Raw genomic sequence first — 23,134 nt, forward strand, 5'->3', positions numbered from 1 at the left:
CAGTCGCTTAACCTACTGTGTCACCCAGACGCCCCGTGGTAACATTTTCTTTAGAAAGATTAAGTACAAAACTGTATGTTTAAAAAAAAAAAAAAAAGACTATTTAAGCACAAAACCTAGACTAATCTTGCAGCAGGAGGCCACAGGTTTGGACTAGCTGTGACAAGACTAGTATGAAAGACTAGTCTTTCTGGTGATGTTTCTGGGGGATGTTTCTTTAATAAAAATATAGTGGTCATTTTTTAAAAGGCACCGAGTACAAGATGTTTTGGTGGATCTAATAAAACTAGTAAAACCAAAAGCCAAAAAACCAGTGTAGTCTCGCTGTCTCTCTCCTCTCTCTTTTCGTTTGGTGCCCATGAGATGCTATGTGTGGAAACCAGCCAACTGGAAAGAGGGGATGGCCGAAGAAGGTGGGGGAGGCCGGAGGCAGTTAAAGAGGATGGCCTCCATTTACAGAGGAGGTGAGGCTACCGTGCACGTGGCAGGACCTTTTCTGTTCGGGGCAGAACCCCACTACTTTGCTGCCGTTGGAAAGCGAGGACAACATCAATTTGATGAACTTATGTCTGAGGATGTACCCCTACAGGAGACTGGAGATAAAATGTGATTTGCATCAAAACCGAGCCTGTAGGTGCAAGACAGAGAGCAAAACAGGGCATCTTTATATTCCCCAGCAATCTTCTCCCCTGCCGTGATCTCGTTTCTCCACGAAAAACAGAGTAACAGAGTGCGCTATATGAACCACAAGGGGGTGGGGGAGGGGCGCAAAGGGAGCAGAAACTGCTGCCGGTTCCTCAGAGATCTTTCTAGGTGCACTGAGGGCGACACATTCATCTTCAGGGCAGGAGAACCACCGCGCGATAACTTTTCAGGGAGGGATTTGGGGGATCCGGTGACGCGTTAGGATCCCGAGAATTTTCATTTACAGAGGGTGCTTTAATACGGATCATCCACGCTGAATAGAAAACAAGAGAATGTAAATTAAAACCAGGACCTTAAACATTGCAAAATTTAACAGCGTTCGTAGTAAAGGGCGATATTCGGTGTCAAAGTCGGAAGAGGAGTGAAGAAAATGCCTCTCAGGTGAGTTGGACGAGCACAGGACGTTCACTCAGGCAAAGGAAGAAGAAGAAAACCCTAAAGCAACACCTGTCACACTTGCAGCTGCTTGCCGCCCAGAGGTGGTGTTAAAAGGCAGATTCTGATTCGGTAGATCCGGGCGGTGCCCCGGATTCCGCATCATCCCTGCTCCTGCTGCCGCTGGTCCGTGGGCCACACCTGGAGACATTTCTGGGGGCACAGGCTTTGTCTTTAGATCAAATGAGTACGAAGGGCATTTGTGATAGACTTTGGACGATGGAAGTCAGTGAACAGTAGAAGACGACAATGCTCAAAAGGAAAGAGAAATTTGAGAAAAATCAAAACTCATGAAAGGTGTGGTGGTAATTCTAAATGCTTGATTCTGGAGGGATGTGATTTAGGGAGACAGTGACAAATCTAGTTTCATGACACAAATGACACTTTGTGTGTGTGTGTGTGTGTGTGTGTGTGTGTGTGTGTGTGTGTGTGGCACAGTTGTCTCATCCTTGGAGGGGAGGGGGCTAGGGGTAGGGGAAAGGGAACCAAATAGGGCATGTCTTAATAGCACCTTTCAAAGGGAGAAGCAGATTCCGAGACTCTGCTGTCATGATGAACTGCCAGGGTAAACCACAGTTCAGCAGCTGCAAACGTGCTTTTGCCAATACAGAGATAAAAATGTTTCTGAAAACAAAATCTCATATATACCCTCCACTGAGGTTGGCATTGTATCTTCCTGTGTATCTTGGGTGTAGCTTTTACCCAGGCAGAATTTAGACACCAGAAACCAAATGAGGTGGTAAACAGAACCAGTTTGCAGAAGAGTGAAAATAACCCGGCAAGAATTGAAACCACAAATGCCCCAGGAGTTGGTCATTCACCAGCCAAGACCTAATAAGAATGAGCACAAAAGACTATGAGAGCTGGCTGCAGAGCTTAAAAACGAAAAACAAAACAAACAAACGAACAAAAAGACAAAAAAGAGCTTCAGTGTTTAATGTGATGGTTTTCATTTTTACCTTTGGCTTGTTCTAGAAACACACTCTGCCTCTTCCATCCCACCCTTCCTCGGTGCCCATTACACATGGTTTCAGGGTGAAATCATTATCACATCACTACGGAAAGCAGGCGTCTGGGACTTAGAACTCTTATCATTGGAGTCGAGAGTCCTGAGTTCTACAAGTGTAAGGATTAAAAGCAGGATCTTTGGATCCACATGGGTACAAATCTCAGCTTTGTCATTTATTCAGTGACCCCAGGCTAGATATTTTACTTCTCTTTGCCTCTTCCTTTACCTGTAAAATGAGGATATGAATAGCACCTCCCCCCACCTACAAGCTGGCAGGCGATATTTAATGATTTCAAACATGCAAAACTCACAGAGAGGTGTGCAACATGGAATTAATGTTTCATAAATGTTTATAATTATTTTAGCTATGTCACTCTCTCAGGGCCCATAGGAAAGTTACTCATTAGCTCAGTTATAAAGAGAGTGAACATCATGTCCGTGAAGATCCTTTCAAGACCTAAAATTTTATAATTCAATGAAGTAAAGTCACCTTGATCAATAAATGAGAGGTGTTGCAAGGCATCTGGGCAAATAATACTTCTTTGCTTAGTCCTAGCATCGGGTGACGCATTTGAAGACCTATATCGATGGGGCCAGCCTTCCCTTCCAATTTCTGTTTATACGTCCTGTACACCCTTGGCTCTTGATAATTCTAGCTGCTGGCACCTGAACATGCTGTCATATCCCTGCTGCCATACCATGCTTCCATCATCTCCTTGTAGTCTGTCCTCCCTGCTTCTCTCCATACCCACAAACCCTATCCATTCTTCAACCAGGGTCAACCTTCTTTATAAGATCTTCTGTGATCACCAAACTTCTTCTATACTGACAAAGTCCTTTAACACGGAGTTCGCCAGTCATTACTATACTCTGCCTTATATTTTTCTGAAAATATATAATTTTTTTTATTTTTCTGTCTTCACCACCCAACTAGATGATAATCTCCCTGAGGTCAGGGTCATGGACTTAGTCCTCTTGGTGTCTCAGTCAAGCTTAGCATTGTTCCAGCACAAGAGTATTTAATAAAAAACTACTGATTGATTCATTGTCAAAATCAGTGAGCCGTTGAACTTCATACGGCAATTAGCCGAATGTGGTAATTCACTTAATGCTAATACTCTTCCTGTCAGCCTCTCTTCCTGTCCCCCAAGGTTTTCTAAAAAAATTGAATTGATCTGCTTCCATCTAGTGGCAATTAAAAAGTAAGTGGTTCCTGTGACCAGAAAACGGCTCGGGGTGGATTGTGCCAAAAAAGACTTTCACTCACTGGGTGCGAGCATGAAAGAAATCTTTACATCTTGTGGATTTCCTGCCCACAGAGATAAGGAGCCCAGCCCAGAGAAGGGTCTAGGACCCCATCTACACTGTCGAATGGAAGATAGGGCACTAAAATAAAATAGAATAAAAGGACATCCACTGACCCGATTTCTTCATCCAGTTACCTTCCTAAGGATCTCATCTCCTAGCCAAGCTTTTTAAAAAGAGATGGCTTACATATTCTGCCTCAACTTCCTCATCTCCACTGATTCCTCGACACTTGGCCACCAGAGTTCCTCCGTGACCTCGACCCTGAGAACAGACTCTGCAGATACCCTTGTTATATCCAGTGGGAACTCACTGGTTCTCCCGAAGTCACTCGAAACCATTTCTGTTTCCTTCTTTCCTTGGCATTCATGACCCAGACTCTCCTCGTTTTCCTTCTGCCTCTCTGGCAACCCCTCCCCGTCTCCTTGTCCTTCACTGACCTGTTTGATATAGATGCTACCCCTGTTCCTGCCCTCTCTCCCACGTCCTCTTCTGTTCTCCCGCTCCTTGCTCCTCACTCTCCCCAGATGACTGTACCTGCTCCCGAAATAGCAGCTAACCTCAAGGGACGTGAGAACCCCCAAATCCACTCTCTGGCCCCTGGATGGCTCCTGTGATACAGATAGAAGCAGTCAACTGTTGGTGAGCCACAGACGCCTAAAGCTCAACACCGACACAACTGAACCCATGACCTTCACTTCCAAAACCTCTCATTCTTTTGTGTTCCCTTTTCAGTAAAGAGTATTGTATTGATAGTAACCATCTGCCAGTCTCCGATAGGAACCACAATGACTTCTTTGATTCTTCTCTCTCTCTCTCTCTCTCTCTCTCGCTTAGCCAATTAATAACCATATTCAGTTGATTTCACCTCTACCTCATGAACTAACTCAACCTCACTGCCATTTCTCTAGATAGGCACCATCAGCTTTAACTTAATAACTTTAAATGCCTCCAAAACAATTCTTTGCCTCCAGGCTCCCCCTACTCCCCTGTCTGCAGAGTGATCCTCATAAGATGCAAATGTTAGCCTGACATTCTCCTGCTTTACCCCAAAGACCTCAGGATTAAGTCCATACTCCTTCAAATGGCTTATAAATTAGTCTATGATCTGGCTCCTGTTGTCTTATGTCTCCCCAGTTTCTCTTTTGCACTCAGAGCTACAGCTCACTGAACTCGTAAGAACTTCTTCACAACAATTTGTGGTTGGTAGCGTGGTTGTCTGAACAAGCAACCAACCTTCTCAGGGACCATCTCGCTTCTTCCAGCATTTTAAAGGAGCTCGGTTTTCTAACTGGGTGCTCAGTGTGCCACCAAAGCCCCATCCCCATCATTCTTCTTACTTATACTCTCCTTCTCCAAGTCTCTAAACATCTGAGAAACTGAAGAAATGTTTTGCCCTCTTCACTTCTGCCAGACGGACCATTGCATTTTCACATGTTTGCATCTCTTCTCGGTCTCTTCCTCCAGCTGAAAAAAATCTGAGGTTTAAGACCAAGCTAAAAGAATTGCCTTTTGGGGGAAGCCGCAGGTAGAATCAATGTTCCCCACCTCTTCCACATTTCTGAAGGTCAGTGCTAATCAGAGCAGTAGTCATTTACCTTCTTGTCCTAGGCACTGAAGGCCTGGGGTCTAGAATGATACCTTCTCAGAGCCTGGGACTCATTAATGTCTCAATAAATCCTTGACCAATTGAATGTTTCCTGAATACTGTATTTGGTATTGCCCTTACATTCAACTGGGACAAGAAGAGATATGTCATAATGCTTCCAGTCCTCTAAAAATTTTTCAGGGACAATCAGAAAGAGCTCCCTTCACATAACTGCCCTTTCTCAAGAGGGCTCTACGTGTTCATTCATTCATTCCAATCCACCGGCACTAAAACAAAACGACTCACACACACAGACTTCAAAAACACAGCTCTTAAGGGAGGCTAGTGGATTATCATTCTATACGGAAATTTCATTTGAATGAGACCCCATGTAAATAGTTACTAAGGAGGTAAGGTGTCTAGCTCTAACAGGAAGTATCTCAAGGAAGGTAGAGAAAAGATCAACAGAGGCGGAAACTTCTCACTGATGAAACTTACCTTTCCCGAGACTTTTTACCTAAAAACAGAAGAAACAGAAAAATAGCATCAGCATATGTAGACAATTCTCTTTTTTTTTTCTTGGTAAGTAAGAGAGAAGGCCAAGTCCCACTCCCAAAACTGTCTTTTGAAATGTATTAAACATTCGTTGGGTGGACCCCGCCTGTGTAGAAGGGGATTTGAGATGTTGGCTTAGTGTTCTAATTCAAACGGTGGTAGATTCTCAGACGTAATAGACCCACTGGGACAGATGCTTCTCAGGGTTCTGTTCCATCTTCGGTGCTGATCACAAAGACAGCAGCCTAGCTTGACTTGCCTGCCTGTCAGCTCCAACACCCCCACACCCGTGTTTATCCCTTCCCCACCTGCCATCTCCTCCCACCTGCGGGTTCCTCCCTAACAGACTTAGCTGGTAGCATCGTAAGAATATGTGTCCCTACGTCTCACACCACCTTGTCGGCAGTGTGCCTCTGATTAGCTACTCACCCTCTGAAGCCACGTCCCTTCATCTGTGAAAGGGGCATGGTAATTACCTCCCTCTCATTGAGTTGATAAACTAAAATGTATTCAAAGTATTTAGGCCAGGGCCTAGCACGTGGACAGTGCCCAATTACTGTTTTTAAACCTTTAAAATGTTAGAATTTACCATTTTAAACATTTCTTCCCAAATCCAGCCTGCTGATGACATGGGCAGGATGCATTTGAGCAGGGAGAATGAAATCTGAATTAACCTCAGAGGCTGTTTGTTTATCTTAATATTTTCCTTTTAGGAACAACGAAACACATACCAATACATGAGCAAGAGTCTGTTCTTACTGACAGTTCTTTTCGAAGAAAAAGGAACTAAGGGCATGTGTTCAGTTTCGTGCCCTGTGCTAACCCTGTGGGTTGTTGGTTCAGGTGGGGAATTCTTCCAACCAAGAGAAAAAAAAAAAAATAGAGCCTCAAAGACCAGGTGTTAGGAGGCCTGTGTGAATGGGAGTCTGATCTCTGATTCTGGCCCCTGCTGATAACAGGATTTGGGAGATTTGGCCTAAAATCACTGCTTCAGTTTTATTATTCATTATTTCATTATTTCATTACTTCTTTCTTTCTTTCTTTCTTTCTTTCTTTCTTTCTTTCTTTCTTTCTTTCTTTCTTTCTTTCTTTCTTTCTTTCAACAGAGCCAATGGTGATGACTCATCAGAGAATGATTATCTAGGGGAACAGAGTGTTTCTAGATAAGTCTATGCAGAGGGCACACATTTCTAGAGCCTGCATTTATTTCTCTTCCAGAAGAAAGGAGCTAAAGTCTGGATACCAAGACAACTAGGGCAGGGGCCAAAGTACAGTTTCTGAGGACAGGATAAGAGTCAGGATTCTGCTCATTTCCTCAGCTACTGTGTCCTAAATATTCACCTGTCCTCCTTTTTCAGCTTACTGAACCTGAAACACAACACGTAGGAAATTCTCAGAGTTGATGACTACTACATACATGTGGACTTACTGTTTTTAACTTTTTTTTTCTTGTAAATGTGTCAGCTACATGGTTAGAAAAGCTCTGAGGGGTTAGCCCAGGAACCTACCCATCACTCTTAACACTGTTTCTATAGGAAAAACATTCTTCATGTTTCAAAGAACTAACTTACAACTAAAATCTTTGGAGGACAGAGCCACTTGGAGGTTGGAAATATCAGAAGATGTTCCGCAAGTGAAGACCATTGAAATGCTACATTAAAGATACCCTGACTTTCCTACAAAGCCAGTGATCTTTCTGGGGCTTCTGTTCTCTTTGCTGGCATCAATGTACCTAGCCTAACTGCCCGTTATCTGTTTCCTGTTTGCCCCACACTTATTCCCACAGCAGGGGCATGTAGTTTTCAAGTTATCAGTTTGAGATCTTGTACAGAAATGACTCCAAGGTAAAAAATTTAAAAACAACCCCATTGCTTTTCTCACCACTGCTTATAGAACCACCTTAGCCAGCTAACCCCCACCCCACACCCTGCCGTTAAATACAAGTGAATGCATTCCATTCTTTTGATTCTACTAACATTTCTTTAAGTTTTGTTTTCATTTATTTTCAGAGGGTGGGGGGAGGCAGAGAGAGGCAAGAGAGAGAGAATCCCAAGCAGGGTTCATGCTGCCATTACAGAGTCAGATGCAGAGCTTGATCCCACAAACCATGAGATCATGACGTGAACCGAAATCAAGAGTCAGAAGCTTAACGGACGGAGCCAGCCAGGTGCCCTCTCTACGAAAATTTGTTAAGAGACTTTGGAATTTGGGGATATCCTCCTTATTAAGGTGACTCACACCCCAAATCCTCAAAGGTTATTTAGATACCAGCCTCCTATCCCAGAGGCCAGCATATAAATGTGCACTGCATTCTCTACCCCTCAGTTCTGTCACCATCACCTAAGGCAGGAGGGAAAAAGGGATGACTGGGGTCAGATTTTGAAGTTTCAGTGGAAAGGATAGTCAATAGTGGGAGAAAAATCTCATTCTTCCCTTAGTGGAATACTTAAGTACTTAGTCTCATAAAATGATGGGATCCAATCTTAGCAGAATTTCCAACAACAGGGGCAAAGACATTTTAAACTGCTAATAATGAAGTTCTTGCACATCAACAGTGACTGCTTCCATGGTCTTTCTGGGTTGGTTATAAAACTAACCTAGTATCCTGATTCTTAAATTTGGAATGAAAGATTCCAAAGATAGTAGAAGACCATTAGGGACTGGTAGATTCTACTCCTGCAATTGCCAGTGGGGATGGAGGAGGGGCAGCCTTTATATACCATGTTCATTGAAGAGACTCCATACTAATTAATCGATGGAAGTAAAATTAAAATGTCAGTCAACTGACTCGGAGAAATGCAACACCGAGCATTTGGTTAGCAGTTGTTTAGAGATCACTGATGGCCTCTGAACTTAAAGCAGGGATGCCTTAAAAGCTGCCTAATGTCCATGAATTTCATAGACTTCAATGTTTCTGCCAGGCAAATTTGGACAAATGTGGCAGTGCACACCCAGGACCTACCACAGACTGTGGATCTGTAACCAGGAAGCCAGTCCCACTCTAAGGTTTGGACATCCTCAGGAGGGAGGTGAGGGGAGTAACACGGTTGTTTTTCCCTGGTGGCGTCCCATGTATTGTTCCGGGTATTAGCTTCTCAAACAGCTCTTCTTATACCCTTTTCTTCTCCAGGCCAGAGCGAAGGGAAGCACGAATACACAGTGCATTTATTTAGAGCTGTGACCTCAGTGAATACACACTGGGGAGAAAACCAGGGACAATGCAATTCCCACATGTCAGAAGCCAGACAGGCACATGGCTCAGGTTTTGGAGAATAGTGCCTTAAAAACCTCATTGGACCTTAGATTCATTTTCTAGTGGAACTGTAGCACTGAGATCAAAGGCATGCTGGCTCCTAAGGGGACAGAGATTATGCATCCATTTTTCAGAACTAAATAAGAGCAAAGAACCATTAAAACGTCTCATTTGTCTATTAGTGCACTAGTGAGGTGCCTTGAAGACAGTAGGCATTTTTAAAAGGTTTGTCAGATGAAAAGCACAAATCAGACACCTTGTTTTAATGAAAGGGTGTATGGACCGTTTCCCACATCCCCAGCAATGATGTCTATAGAACACAGAACTTGGTATCCTGCTTCAGTTCAATCTAGCAATCTTAATTTCCTGTGGGTTTCTATACTTTTATCCACTTTGCTTTTGTTTCTAATTATTTTTTCAGTGTTTATTTATTTTTGAGAAAAACAGAGAGAGACAGAGCATGAGCAGGGGAGGGGCAGAGAGAGAGAGGGAGACACAGAAACCGAAGCAGGCTCCAGGCTCTGAGCTGTCAGCACAGAGCCCCACGGAGGGCTGGAACTCACAAACCGCGAGATCATGACCTGAGCCAAAGTTGGATGCTTAACCGACTGAGGCGCCCCTATTTTTATCCACTTTGAGTTGTATTATTTTCGTATGAAGGCAAACTCACATACCTTTCTTCAATCTTCTTGCCAGCCAAATGATAAATGCCAACCCAGAAAAAGCAGTAACCATGACTGCCACTGGAATGAAGAGAGGGTTATAGTTACCCTCTTTGATCATTGAGAAACTCTGGTCCACTTCTGAAAGAGAGATCAGTAAGGCACATAGCATGAGGCCACAGCATTATATCCTTCGTGCCATCTCATGGCCTTAGCTTTTGTTCCTCCTTATGTCTCCCGGTAACAGTCCATTTGATGCCAGTTGATGGATGGGGAAACTGGCATGGGAAGGACCATGATGACTCTGCAGCAGAGGGAAAGACAGGACAAGTTTCTCTAGCCCAGTGCCTATAAAATTCTTAATCCCTAGATTTGCGATTCACAGAACTCCTGAAAGAAGTACCTAAAAATCTGAGTAAGGGGTCACCATCGTATTTATCTCCATGGTCTTGTTCAACAGTTGGGACTCTGCTGCACAGAGAAGACCTAAAACATAGAATATGACTTCAGGGAAAATAACAGCCGGTCATCTTAACCAGGTGACATAACAGTCAAGGGAACCTATTAATGCTTTCCCTTTGAAGCAGTTGAGCCAACATATGTACTTGCTGTTTACATGCTGAGGACCTACGCTGAACTGTCTTTCGAATGATGTTGTCCTACTACATAGTCCCACTTCCTTCACAAATAAGTAAATGGATCCACCTGTACCCTCTTGTAAGAGTGAACGTTTGGGAACTTTTACTGAAAAAATACCAATACGAAAAAGTCTATCTTCTGATACCACCAATTAAAGACACTTATTTTTGCACGTTAGCATAGGGTTTGTGTCCCCCATTCTTTGTGTTACTTTGACAAGCCCTTTCAAGGTGCTTCCACCCCCACACCCAAATATATCATAAGAAAAAGGCTCAAGTTCCCAGATGATCCAAAGAGAGGGTGTCTACAGGCTCCATGAGGATGAGGAAATGGACACTGGCCCAGCCTTAAAAGGAAATGTCCCATAAACCTGATACACAATCCTCCCCTACAGATCCCATGCCTCCTCCCCAGTTCCCTCCCACACTCCCTGGCCTTGGGCCATACAGAGATCAGCTTCTCTGGTAGTTTCTACTGATCCTACCACTTAAAAACTTTTCCACTGGTAGAGATGATCTCAGGGGCAGACATGAGTAGCTATTCTTTCATAAGCTAATTTAATGTGCATTTATTTAGCAACTTATTTAGCACAGGCACTGTGTCAAGTGGAGAGTATATGGAAATGAGGAAGACAGTCCTTCTCATACACAGATGAGGGAGGCATCGGCTTAGTGATAATTGGTAAGTATACACTATTTGGGGAATTAGGTGGTCACTGGTGACTTTTGTAGAAACTAACAGAAGTGAGATTTTAGTGGAATGGAAGAATGCATAAGAAGTCAGAAAATAAAAGAAGTAAGCCAGAGACAGCGCATTTAGATATTAAGAGTTGAGATACGATGAGTTAAAAATTGGCTGAAAACAGAAATGACAGTCATCGAAGGAAGAGGCAAGAAGAGCCAAGGATTTTATAGTAAATTAATGTGAACAAATTTGTTTTTAAGCCATATAAATGTAGCAAAATGAAAATTTTAAAGTTTAATCTATCTTTCCCCACCATCTTCCCATCCAGCAGCTCCTTCTTTAAGTTGTCAACACATCGGGGCAAACTTACTCACTTTGGCATATTGGACTAGGGCTTGACCAGATTCCCGATGGTCCACAAATAATTTTTCTCTCCCCGATTAACTCAGTTCCTTCCAAGCAGTTGAAGGTACATGTGGATGTAAAGCTGAAGTTGGCCAGGGGGTGACTACAGTCCATGGTTCCCAGATCGGGTGCCATTAGAGGCTTACAGGAAATCACTTCCATGAAAAAGAAAAAAGCAGTATTTCTGAGTAGAGGCCCTCTTTTCACCAAAGGTTTTTAGCCAAAGCTGCTCCACTCAACTGTGGAACCACCCAATTGAATCTAGACATTTCTAAATTCTAAAAATTAGTTCTGATAATGTTTCCAGATTTTATACTCTTGAGAATGATGGAGATTGTATATCAGAGGTGAAGCCAAGAGCACTGAAAACCCTTGCGGGTGGGGAGGTGGGGAGAGGAGGGGAGAGTTGGCTGCTCCAGGTTGCTGCTCCTGTCCTGGTAGCTCTCCAACACTTCCTGGAAGTACTACATGGCCTTGGCCTCAAGAGTGCTTATGGAGTAACCTCAGTGAATGTAGAGAATTCCCACCCTTTCACCTGATCTAAAGCAAGCAGTGTTGAAAAACACCCCAATTCTCTGAAGCAACTCACTCAACTCTTGTAAAATTCAGCAGGTTTGACAATTTAATTCAATGATTTCAGTATGACTTTGATAGTTTTTTTTAGAATTAAACCACTTAAAATTAGTGCGTCAGATGCATAAATGTAGAAAACGTAACCAGAATTTCACAAGCTCAGATGTCACCAGTTTTCTCCTGTACAGGGATAGTCTTTTTAACAGCTAACAAGAAAAAACCCACCATATTTCAAATGAAAAAAAAGATCAAGAGACTGTGTTTTTGTTTCTCACAGCAGTTGTTATTCCCCCGAGAGTTTATAGAAGATGAAAAATAAAAAAATGATTTCAAGAATAAACCAAATAAAACAATCAAAAAAATTCTACACCCTGAGAAGGAAATTGGTTGGTGTTAGGTAAGACACCACATAAAATAGGTGTTACTGAGGGGAGAGAACAATCAACATTTAACTGAGGTTCATCTGGACTATGTGTGCCATGACGATGAGAAAACTAAAGTAAAAAGTACACTATAATCACGCCGCATATTACTGAAAATTATGTATGTATCACGAGATGGTTTCAGAGGTATTTGGTTGTTGTTTTTTATTTGTGGTTTTTCTTTTTGATTTGAGTAACAATAATCCCTTTCAAAAGCATCATAGTATGATCTAAGTTAGATTAAATTATGTTCCCAAAAGGACAGAGACTCCTTACAAGTCTCTGCTGCATTTTCTCAGTTAACCCAAGTCGGCCATGACAGAGCCTCTAGTCTGAAGACTTACTTACTTTGACAGGTTGGTTCTAGAGATGACCAGTTTCCAAAAGGTCCACAAGTGGTTTCCTCAATTCCAATGAGGTCTGTGCCCTTAGAGCAGTTGAAGGTACACTGAGAGCTGAAGCTGAAGGTTCCCACAGGGTGACTACAGTCCATGGTACCCAGATCAGGGGCCTCCAGAGGCTCACACTGAACCACTGCAGTAAGAAAAAAAAACAGTACTGGCTAGTGTGGAGAGCACCTGGTGTCTGGGTTTGAATCCTAGCTTTGGCACTTGGTCACCAAATGCCTTTGCACAAAGTGAACTAATCCAGCTTCAGTCTCTTCATCTATGAAAGAGGAGTCACGGTAATTGTAATAACTTCCTAGAGTTGGTGTGGAGAGTAAATGATCTAATGTAAGTCAAGGACTTAGAAGTGAACTTGGCTCATAGGAAGTCCTAATTAAACATCAGCTGGTCTTCTTCTTATTGTTGGCATCATCTGAGAAGATAATTGTTTGTGTTTATTTCTTTTGAGAATGAGAACAGGGGAGGGGCAGAGAGAGAGAGGAGAGAGAGAATTGTGGGGCTCGATCTCATGGACAGTGAGATCATAACCTGAGCTGAAACCAAGAGTCAGATGCTTAACTGACTGAGCCACTCAAGTGCTCCTGAGGAGAGACTTATTAAACCTAGATAGGTTTAAGTGGGAATGACCAGCTCGATTTGGAAATAATTGTGACATCAGAACTCCTAGGTAGAGTAGAGGGCTGGGAGCAGGAGGCGTGGGAAAAGTGTGGGGAAGCTTTAGGAAGCATCTTGGCCTTGATCCTGTTTTCACCCTCTCCAGCTCGGCTCCAGACCTTCAGTTCTTCTGATTTTGACAGCCCTCTCCAGAAACTGTATCTATTTCCCTGCTCTGACTGGTGGCATAGGAGATTGAATTGAGCCTTGGAAATGAGTCTTCACATTTTTAGGCCCCACCATGCCATTTGAGCAAATATTTCAACTCTTGTGTCCTATTCTTTATCCAATTTGAGCCATTGTGGTGACCTTGCTTTTGAGATTTCAATGAAGAAAGGACTTTAGGAACTGGAAGAATTTTTATATTTTCCATATACAGTACAAGTCCAAATTAAATTATGTTCTCCAATTCTATTCATGACTACAAGCAAGTGCTTTATATACTTCAGGCATAGTCTCAATCTGACATATTAAATTGTAAACAATACTTACTGACCTCAAGCTGCTGCTCGTCTACCAGGGGATACAGACAAGTAAATAGATGACTTCAACAAATGCGGGATAAACAAGAAAGAAATATGCGGACCTACTGGAACATGGAACAGAGGTACTTAGCCTATCTTAGGGTCCAAAGAAAGCTTTCTGGAAAAAAAAAATATCAATCCCTGAACTATGTCTTAAAGATGAACAGGTCTGTTAGCCATGTGCAAAATGAGAGAGAAAGCCACGAGCAAGTCAGTGAAATACAAAGCACATATGAAAAGGGTGGAGAACTACAAGCACTTTGTTGTTACACGGAGGAAGGAGGAGGAAGGGAATATGTGAGATGAGATTAGAAAGAAAGGTAGAAGCTAAGAAAAAATGCTTTTATCTTTTCTCTTTGATTTAATGAGTTCCTACTGTATATCAAGCATTTCTCTATGCCTTGAGGAGTTTCGATTTCATCCTATAGGACAAATGATAGGTAGAAATTGAAGGGTGGATATACGTGTGGTATTTGTTTGATTGTTTTTCATTGATCAGTCTGCCTGTAGCATGAATAGTATATTTAAGGGGAGCTAATTTAAAGCTGTGGAACTCGCCTAAGAAATGAATCCAATAGTCTAGAAGGAATGAGGGCAGTAGTAGCAGAATTGACAAATGGGAAGCAAATGAGAGAAACAGTAAGTTGTTAAAATGAATAGTGTGTTACTTTGCATAAAAGTAAGGGGAGGTGTAAGAATTTCATACCAGAGCACCCATATAAATGGTGGTGCCTCATACTGAGATAAGAAATACAAAAAAAGAAATCTGGCTGGGACGATTGATTTTACAGTCCTTTGGGCATCCCAAAAGATACACTTAGCATATTTGGAGTTGGGGGCTGGAAATGGATTTGTCAGTCCAAAGCTCACGTGAATCTGTGAGTCCACAGAAGTTGGTAAGAAACCTATGAAGAAACCCAAGGAGAAATGATTATAGGTAGAAAGAAGACCAGAAAAGAGTGAGAGGATGAAAGCTAAGACAGAAAAAAGAGTAAAATGTTCAAAAAGGAGTGAAATGGGCATGCCAATGTTATAAGAATTAAAAAGTTAAAGATCAGGGGCACCTGGGTGGCTCAGTTGATTGAATGTCTGACTCTTCATTTCAGCTCAAGTCATGATCCCAGGGTCATAGGATCAAGCCAAACATCGGGCTCTGCACTGAGTGTGGAGCCTACTTGGGATTCTCTCTCTGTCTCTGTCTCTGTCTCTGTCTCTGTTTCTCTCTCCCTCTCCTACTCTTTGCCCTTTATTTTGCCCTCCCTCCCTTACTCTTTGCCTTTATTTTATTTTATTTTATTTTATTTTAGAAAAAGAGTGCACATGAGTGGGGGACTTATGTGCACTCTTCTTCTAAAATAAAATAAAATAAACATACTAAAATATTAAGTATCAATAAAGAAATAATAAAAAAGAAACTTCAGGAGTGGTGTGAAGGAAAGTATTGGGTAGGAATTAAGTGAAATGAGTTAGACTGTCACCAGTTGGTTGACACTTAAATTTATTTTGGCTTTAATTCTTTACTCTTTACAAACATTGCTTTTCTCTTCTTCTAATTTCTATCCTGTGCACCAGATACTTCAACCATAGTTTTGAAACTCAACCAATAACAACGAAATGATTTGATGCTTCTTTCAGTAGTGAGCTGACTGGGTCAAAGACTCCTTGACTTTGAGTCTACGTACTCTTTCCTTTCTGTTTCTACCACCGTGATGCTGAATGATTTCAATAGACTCCTACTGATTCTCTCCATATTCTTTCTTTTAAATTTTTTCTTACATTTATTTATTTTTGAGAGACAGAGAGAGACAGAGCACAATGGGGGAGGGGCAGAGAGAGAAGGAGACACGGAATCAGAAGCAGGCTCCAGACTCTGAGCTGTCGGTATAGAGCCCAACCCGGGGCTCGAGCTCACAAACCATGAGATCATGACCTGAGTCGAAGTCAGACGCTTCACCGACTGAGCCACCCAGGTGCCCCTCCATCTTCTTTTTTTTGGTTCTCCAATCCGTATTATGCATTGCTTCTAGGAAAATTGTCCCAAATGCAGGTGTCAAGATACTAAGTGGGTTCCTATTATCCAATAAAGGCCATATTCTTTCATTAGGCAGTTAATTTTCCAGCTTATACCTTGCTTTCAATCAAAATAAATTATAAGCATATATAATTTCCACTAGCTAATTGCAAATCCTTCATGGACAGAATCTATAATAGATTTGTCATTGTATCCCCCAAAATATACAGCCCAAATAAACGTGTTGGATTTATTACTATATGTCTCTGACCTATATTGTGTATCATTATGTGAACTTCTCTTTTTTCTTTCTTTTTTTTTAGTGTTTATTTTATTTTTGAGACAGAGACAGAGCATGAGCAGGGGAGGGGCAGAGAGAGAGGGAGACAGAATCCGAAGCAGGCTCCAAGCTGTCAGCACAGAGCCCCATGCGGGGCTCAAACCCATGAACCGTGAGATCATGACCCGAGCTTAAGTCGGATACTCAACCGACTCAGCCACCCAGGCAGCCCGTGGACTTTTCTTTTCAGCCATGCCCTGTCATGACTTTGAGGCTTACATACAAAAGCTAGATTACCTAATGGGTAACTCGCCCTCCCAACGATAAATGGCAGTGTTTCTTTCAGACTTCCGGGTTCTAATGAGTCCAACCAATTTGCCGGATTTGGGTTCCCTAAGAACAGGAATATACCATGCTTGATTCATTATCATCATCCTTAAAGCTTTTTTCCCAACTCTGTATTGTCTGTGGCACTGAAAAAAGACTTGCTAAGAAGTGAATTGAAACTTCATGCTGACTTATGAAATCTTTCAGGAAAGGCAACAACATTGTGCAAGCTTATCCTTCTGATAAAAACTTCTCATTTCTCAGAATGGCTAGTATTGTTTTGTCCCTATCAACTTCTAGGCTACAATAACCCCATAAGTTTACACAGAAAGAAACAAGACAGAAAAGGGGCTTACCAAATTGACACTGGGGCCCATAGTACCCAACATCACAGTTGCAGGTATAATTATTGATGGTTTCCACACATTCTCCATGGTTGCTGCATGATGAGGGCTGACAAGAAGCTTTAAAGGTGGGGGATGAAATAAATGATTTGAACATGATTACTTCTTAGTACTCAGAGTCATTTCTTTGGATACAGATAACTCTTTTGGTTGAGACTACTTTAATAAGCAGGAAAGGTTTATCTGTACATTCATAGCATTTTTGCACCAAAAGGTAGGTCAGGATTTTTCTATTTATGTCATATACTGGCCATATAGCCACAGACATATACTTAAAATGAATTTACCGACACCAACATTCTCTAACATTCTGGGGAAACTCACTGATGTACTTTGAACTCTTGGAATTATTTTGTTTTAAATGTCATAAGTACATTAAGTGATGGCCTATCCCCAACCATTTCTGCAGTATATTTGACAATCCCTCTCTTTTTAGAAAGTACTATAGAAAGATTAAGAAGTTCGAACTTGTTAGGTCAGTAGAGAGCCCAATGTACAAGAGATCAAATTATGTTTCACTGATGAAATATGACTTGGAAAAATACCGTTTGGGAACTGAAAACAAATTTTCATCCTCCACAGATAACAAAACATGGCAGTATTTCATTATATAGAATTATGGGAGATTAGGCCAAGCACAAAACATAAGCATAAAGCCCCCCACCATAAGCAGGGAGGAAATGAGGGGGCGTGTGAGCCTGAGCTCTTGGCCAGACCCACATCTCTGTACCCGCTTCCCTGCCTCACTTCTCACATGCATTTGTCATATTGACGCAGATTGATTTAAAGATGTCACTTTTGGGTGTTGGACCCAGCCTCCCACACCAAACGTGCACAGAAGTGACATGCTTTTATTCTGTTTTTATTTTTGTTTTTTCGAGAACTGGATTTACTTCCAAAGGTACCAGAAACTGCTTTCTTCCCTAACACCCCCACAACCCCTGGGATCCACGCCACCACTCTCCCCACTCTGGCCACCGCCTACCTGTGTAACAGAGGGCTATCTTCTGCTTGTGGCAGGAATCATCATTCCATTTTCCCGCGTCTTTGGCCCTCTTGATGTAAATCTCCACACAGTCTTCTTTGGACTTCTTGTTGTTCGGCTCTCCACGTCCCCAGTTCTCTGCTTCTTTGGTAAGAGACTTGTTGGTTCCCACCCAAGTCCATGTTCCCCCTACCTTCCGGATTCCTATCCAGTAGTAATAGCGGCTGAAGGGAAGCATCTGCTCCAGGTATTCAATCTCCCCCTTGTTTTGGATGGCAACTAAATCTGTGTAATCTTCTTGGCAGAACTTTCTAGCCCTTGCCCAGTTCATGGGTGTTTCAGAATAGTGGTAAGTCCAGCAGTCGGTCCCGTGACGTGCAAGGAAATCTGAAAGACATCAATGTGAACTATGCGGGCTCACAGTCATGGCTGGAAAGAATCTAGAGCAAATCCATGCCGGGCCTGCCACTTAGACGTGAAGAAACCGAGACCTCAAGGGTATATAGGTTACCTTCTCAGGGTCATAGAATCGGTCATTTGCAGATTTGAGGTAGAACCTAGACCTTTGGTTTCTATTTACTTTTCGTGGTAACATTCAATACTTTTTGTGCATCGCTCTATTTTAGATAAATCTGGTGGCTTCCTAGATTTATTTTCATAATTTTTTTCTCAAAATTCTTCCAAGTGAAATTCAACCAATCTATTTTAGAAATTCTTATTTCCTTTTCTATTTCTATTAATTATATGCAGAAGATTTACTATCCACTTTTTTATCCTGGGATAATTTCCTAGAAGCCAACATTTATGTTTCTACTAGAGAAGAAAATAAGGACAGGAATAACAGCATACTTTTAGTTATCTCTTCGTCTCAAAAAGATAATCTTTTACCACAGGAAGAGCTGCTTCTGGGAAAGCCTTAATACATAGCCCAAGCCTTATATATGTAACTACGTTTTTTGTTTTTTTTAAAAAAGAATAATTTACAAAACCAAATGATGCAGGATTATGAAATTGATTTAGATCGTGTTCTGCGCGCAAAGATACCCAGCGTGTCTAGTGACCATATGGGTGCTTCGAATCTGAGGACTTTAAAGAAACAAAACCAAGAGGTGCCTGGGTGGCTCAGTTAAGCATCCGATTCTTGATCTCAACTCAGGTCTTAATCTCAGGGTCATGAGTTCAAGCCCTGAACTGGGCTCCACACTGGGTGTGGAGCCTACTTAAAAAAAAGAAGAAACCAAAAACCAAAAAAACCCCAGAAACACACAATGACTTCGTGGTAGCATATGCCATTCTAAGCACGGTATGATCTATGCGAAACACTGTTCTACCGTTACGGTAAATATTTTCACAGCCATAAACATCTACTGCGTTTCCACTGTGTAGGGCAAAAACCATAGAGAAATATCAAAGAGAACATGGATCCAATTTTTGCAGTCTCCTAAGGATTCCTCCTGAACAGATGCAAAGAAAACATAATTAATCTTGATCAAATTAAACATACCAGAAATGAACAGAGAATTGGAAAAAAAAAAAACCCAGATATGATTAATGAGTAAATAGTGTAATAAAATGAACATTTGGAGTGGAGTTTTGAAGGAGCATTCTACCAGAATATATGTTCGCAGGAGAAGAAATCGTTTTGTTCGGGGGGTCTCCTCAGTGCTAGAACAGTGTCTGCTACGTTGCAGGGACTCAGAAAATGTTTGTTGAATGAAATGAGCACTAGCTTTGCAGGTGACATGAGGCAGACATGGTGTAAAGAATGTGTGAGGGACAGAGGAAAGCACATTTGGCCAGAGCTGAAAATCCAAGCTAGGGGGTAAGAAGACATTAGCTTACTTAGGAATGGGAAAGCTCAAAACAATTGCTGGAGAGTCTTCAAGAATCAGACATAGAACTTGTCACACCAATGGGAGAAGAATAAAAAAAAGGGGGGGGGGCGTCTGACCTTAAGGAGCTCACCCTTTAATTGTAGAAATGACACTGATGTGCACTAAACTAATGATAAAAATAGAAAGTACCGTGCTAAATATTTGGCACAGATTGGGGCGCCTGGGTGGCTCAGTCGGGTAAGCGTCCAACTTCAGCTCAGGTCATGATCTCACGGTTCGTGGGTTCAAGCCCCGCGTCGGGCTCTGTGCTGACAGCTCAGAGCCTGGAGCCTGCTTCGGATTCTGTGTCTCCCTCTCTCTCTGCCCCTCCCCTGTTCACGCTCTGTCTCTCTCTGTCTCTCAAAAATAAATAAATGTAAGAAAAAAATTACAAAAATAAATATTTGGTACAGATTGCAAATGCGCCATCGGATATTTCTTAATTGACTATTTCTTCATAATTAAGACTTTAGTGGTATTATTAGGATTTGGACCCTGCAACAAGGGTGTGGCAGGTTTAGGAGGTTTCTGGGCTGTCACTAAAGGTGACAGGAAGGAAAAGATGCTCACAGAAGGATAGAATTAACAGCTATCTACCTAATCATCTTCCCTGTGACTGTGTGCTCCCAGTGGATATTTAAGAAAAATAAACGTAAGTGAAAAAGGGCTTAGCAATATATCAATACCGTAACGTACCGCAACAGAGCACTGTCCAGACCCACAACCTGAAGACATTCCATGAGTCCCTCTGAGCTCTCTGACATTTCCATGGAAATACCTGCAAAGAAAATTATAGTTAGATTTATATTCTTAACTCACAAGTTTATAGCACCTTGAGGAGATGGCTACGACTCTCTTAAAGTTCAAAATAAAATACATATTCTTACTAACCTTGCCTGAAGTAACAGGTTTCTTAGATGAACATGAAAAGGTAGCATTAAATTTGCTTCAAAACTGACTCAAAGTTCGTTCTTTCTTTCTTTCTTTCTTTCTTTCTCTCTTTCTTTTCACGTTTTAGCCTCAGGTTGCCGATTGTTACAACTCTGATTTTTTTTCTACATTTAAGTAATTTTTCTACTTCCCTTCTGCTGAGCTATTAGATGAAACTCTTTGATATTGAATATGTATATTTTTAAAAGTGTTTTTGGATGCTTCATGAACTATTGATGTCTGAGATTTAAATGTTAAAATCTTACAATGGATTATAATGATTCACTGCTTCGAATACTTAAAAGAATTAGATAGCCAGACACCGATAAAGAAAAGCAATTCATTTTCTTTCAAGTAAAAAAGAAATGCATTTTGCACAACCCAAACCACAAATGTTCTGCACACCTTAAAACTGTATTTTCTGAACTATATCACTTCTCAGGTAGCCCCAGTGTTTAGCTGCAAAAGTGCTCATTTCAACAAGAGAGTACTTCCTCAAGACTCTCACCAGAAACGAGTCAATGAGGAGGAATCAGCACATCTGAGAAGAAGAATTCTGGGAGCACTCTTTAGCTCAGGATTTTTAATTCTTGGCTTTGTGAAAACCAAAAATGAACTCTGCCCCTGCAGTCCCAAGGGTTTCTCTCTGAGCATCTGGAAATCTCTGAGGCTGAAAAGCTCACCTTGGCTTTGCTCATCCCGTCTTTAGTTCTTCCGGACTCCAGCCTCTCAACTCAGCACCAGGGCGTCTGCGTCCTTGCCCACGGCTGGGCTGGGCGAGCTGTGCTTCAGGAGGCTGCGTGGAGTGCCACCAAAAAGGCTTGCTTTCTTTCATTTCCCTGACTCAGTCTCACATCCTCCTCCTCCCCTTCCCCTTACCTTCCCCCATCTCTTCTCACTCCTCTTTCCCCACCCCTTTCCTAGTCTGGCCTCTGTCACTACCCTGAGAAAAGTGGAGCTGCTGACCATCGTTGATAGATTCTCTTCTCCTTCCCTCCTACCATTTTTTCTTCCATCCCCTCTCCCTTCCTTCCTTCCTTCCTTCCTTCCTTCCTTCCTTCCTTCCTTCCTTCCTTCCTTCTTTCCTTCTTTCCCTTTTTCCCTGCCTCCATCCTTCCTTTTTTTCTTCCTTTCTTCCCTCCCTCCTTCCCCCCTCCTCCTCCTCTTCCTCTCCTCCCCACCCCCCATCTCTCTTCTCTTTTTGAATAAATACTGCACTTAACTCTTGGCCGTCCATGGTAAAGGGCCCCAGATAATTGAAAACATCACGCAATTAAAACAGCATTTCGGACCAAATTTGTTCAAGTTCAAATTCAAGTTAGTTAGCATACAGTGTAGTCTTGGCTTCAGGAGTAGAAGAACCCAGTGATTCAGCTCTAACATATGACACCCAGTGCTCATCCTTAATGCCCATCACCCATTTAGCCCATCCCCCATCCACCTCCCTTCCAGCAACCCTCGGTTTGTTCTCTGTATTTAAGAGTCTCTTATGGTTTGCCTCCCTCTGTTTTTTTTCCTATTTTTTCTTCCCTTTTACGATGTCTTAAACTTCTGCTCACCTGACAGGTTGACGTCTAATTCCTTCTCCCTCTTTCCTTGCTCGCCCCCTAGTGGAAGTCCTCATTAATGGCACCTCCTAAAGTTAAGCTCTAAAGAGAGCAAAGCAGCTCCACCTTTTTACCCTAAGGAGTTTGGGGCCCTAGAGTACTTTTGTGTTTTTTGTGTGTCACATGTGAAGGAACTAGACTTCATATGAAATTAGGACCTATATTATGGAGGGCAATGGAAAGTAAGAGTTATGACATAATCAGATTTGTATTTTTTAAAAGACATCAGTAACAACGGCAATAGCCATAGAGCTCAAGCCTCCATATGTATCACCTTATTTAACCTTCAGGAAGGTTAAGTACTACTATTCACCAGCAGGCACTGTCGTCACCCCCATTTTAAAAGAGTCTCAGAGAGCTTAAGAAAGTTGGGCTTAGTCCCAAAGCTAGTAAGAGACACAGCTGGGGTTTGGACCCCAAGCCAGTTGGTTCTGATGCTCATGCTCTTGATTATTAGGCTGCACATCGTCTGCCAGGAGCTTGGAAGACAAGCTGAAGTGGGGACAAACCTGGAGCCGAGGAGCCCTGTGAAGTGCCAATATGCCTACTGTTATGCCCGAAGGAACGTCTAGACTTGTGTTTCTAAGTCTTCTTCAATTCTCCCTTGACCCTTGCCCAATCAGATTTTCAATCACAGTGCTTCCCTGAGACTGCTCCCACCAAGGTCCTCCCCTTCACTAAAGCCAGCACAACCGACCCTCAGTTCTCATCTTATTTCACCAGTCAGCCCCTGGTTTTCCTCCCACTTCACGGACTGTTCCTTCTCTGTTTCGTTTGTTGATATGCCCTCAGCTCTCCATTTTCCACGCCTTTGCAGTGCTCCAGCTCACTGCTGTTTTTTTCTTTTCTCCCTTCACTGATGTGGTGATCCAAGCCAGCCTCTTAACTTTGAAGAG

General features: G+C 42.2%; 1 protein-coding gene across 1 annotated transcript; it reads right to left on the bottom strand.

Annotated features, from left to right (window-relative positions):
- Nucleotides 1-78: 78 nt before the first annotated feature.
- SELL (selectin L) lies at nt 79-21,473 on the bottom strand. The gene is made up of 9 exons (XM_058702460.1): nt 21,315-21,473; nt 20,398-20,479; nt 17,828-18,214; nt 16,795-16,902; nt 12,584-12,769; nt 11,210-11,395; nt 9,525-9,653; nt 5,541-5,559; nt 79-958 (listed from the first exon to the last, which is right to left on the bottom strand). The coding sequence occupies exons 1-9, from the start codon at nt 21,327-21,329 to the stop codon at nt 940-942; spliced, it is 1,131 nt and encodes a 376-aa protein (XP_058558443.1). The 5' UTR covers nt 21,330-21,473; the 3' UTR covers nt 79-939.
- Nucleotides 21,474-23,134: the final 1,661 nt, after the last annotated feature.

Source organism: Neofelis nebulosa, chromosome 15, assembly GCF_028018385.1.
Source record: "Neofelis nebulosa isolate mNeoNeb1 chromosome 15, mNeoNeb1.pri, whole genome shotgun sequence".
NCBI classification, from domain to species: Eukaryota; Metazoa; Chordata; class Mammalia; order Carnivora; family Felidae; genus Neofelis; species Neofelis nebulosa.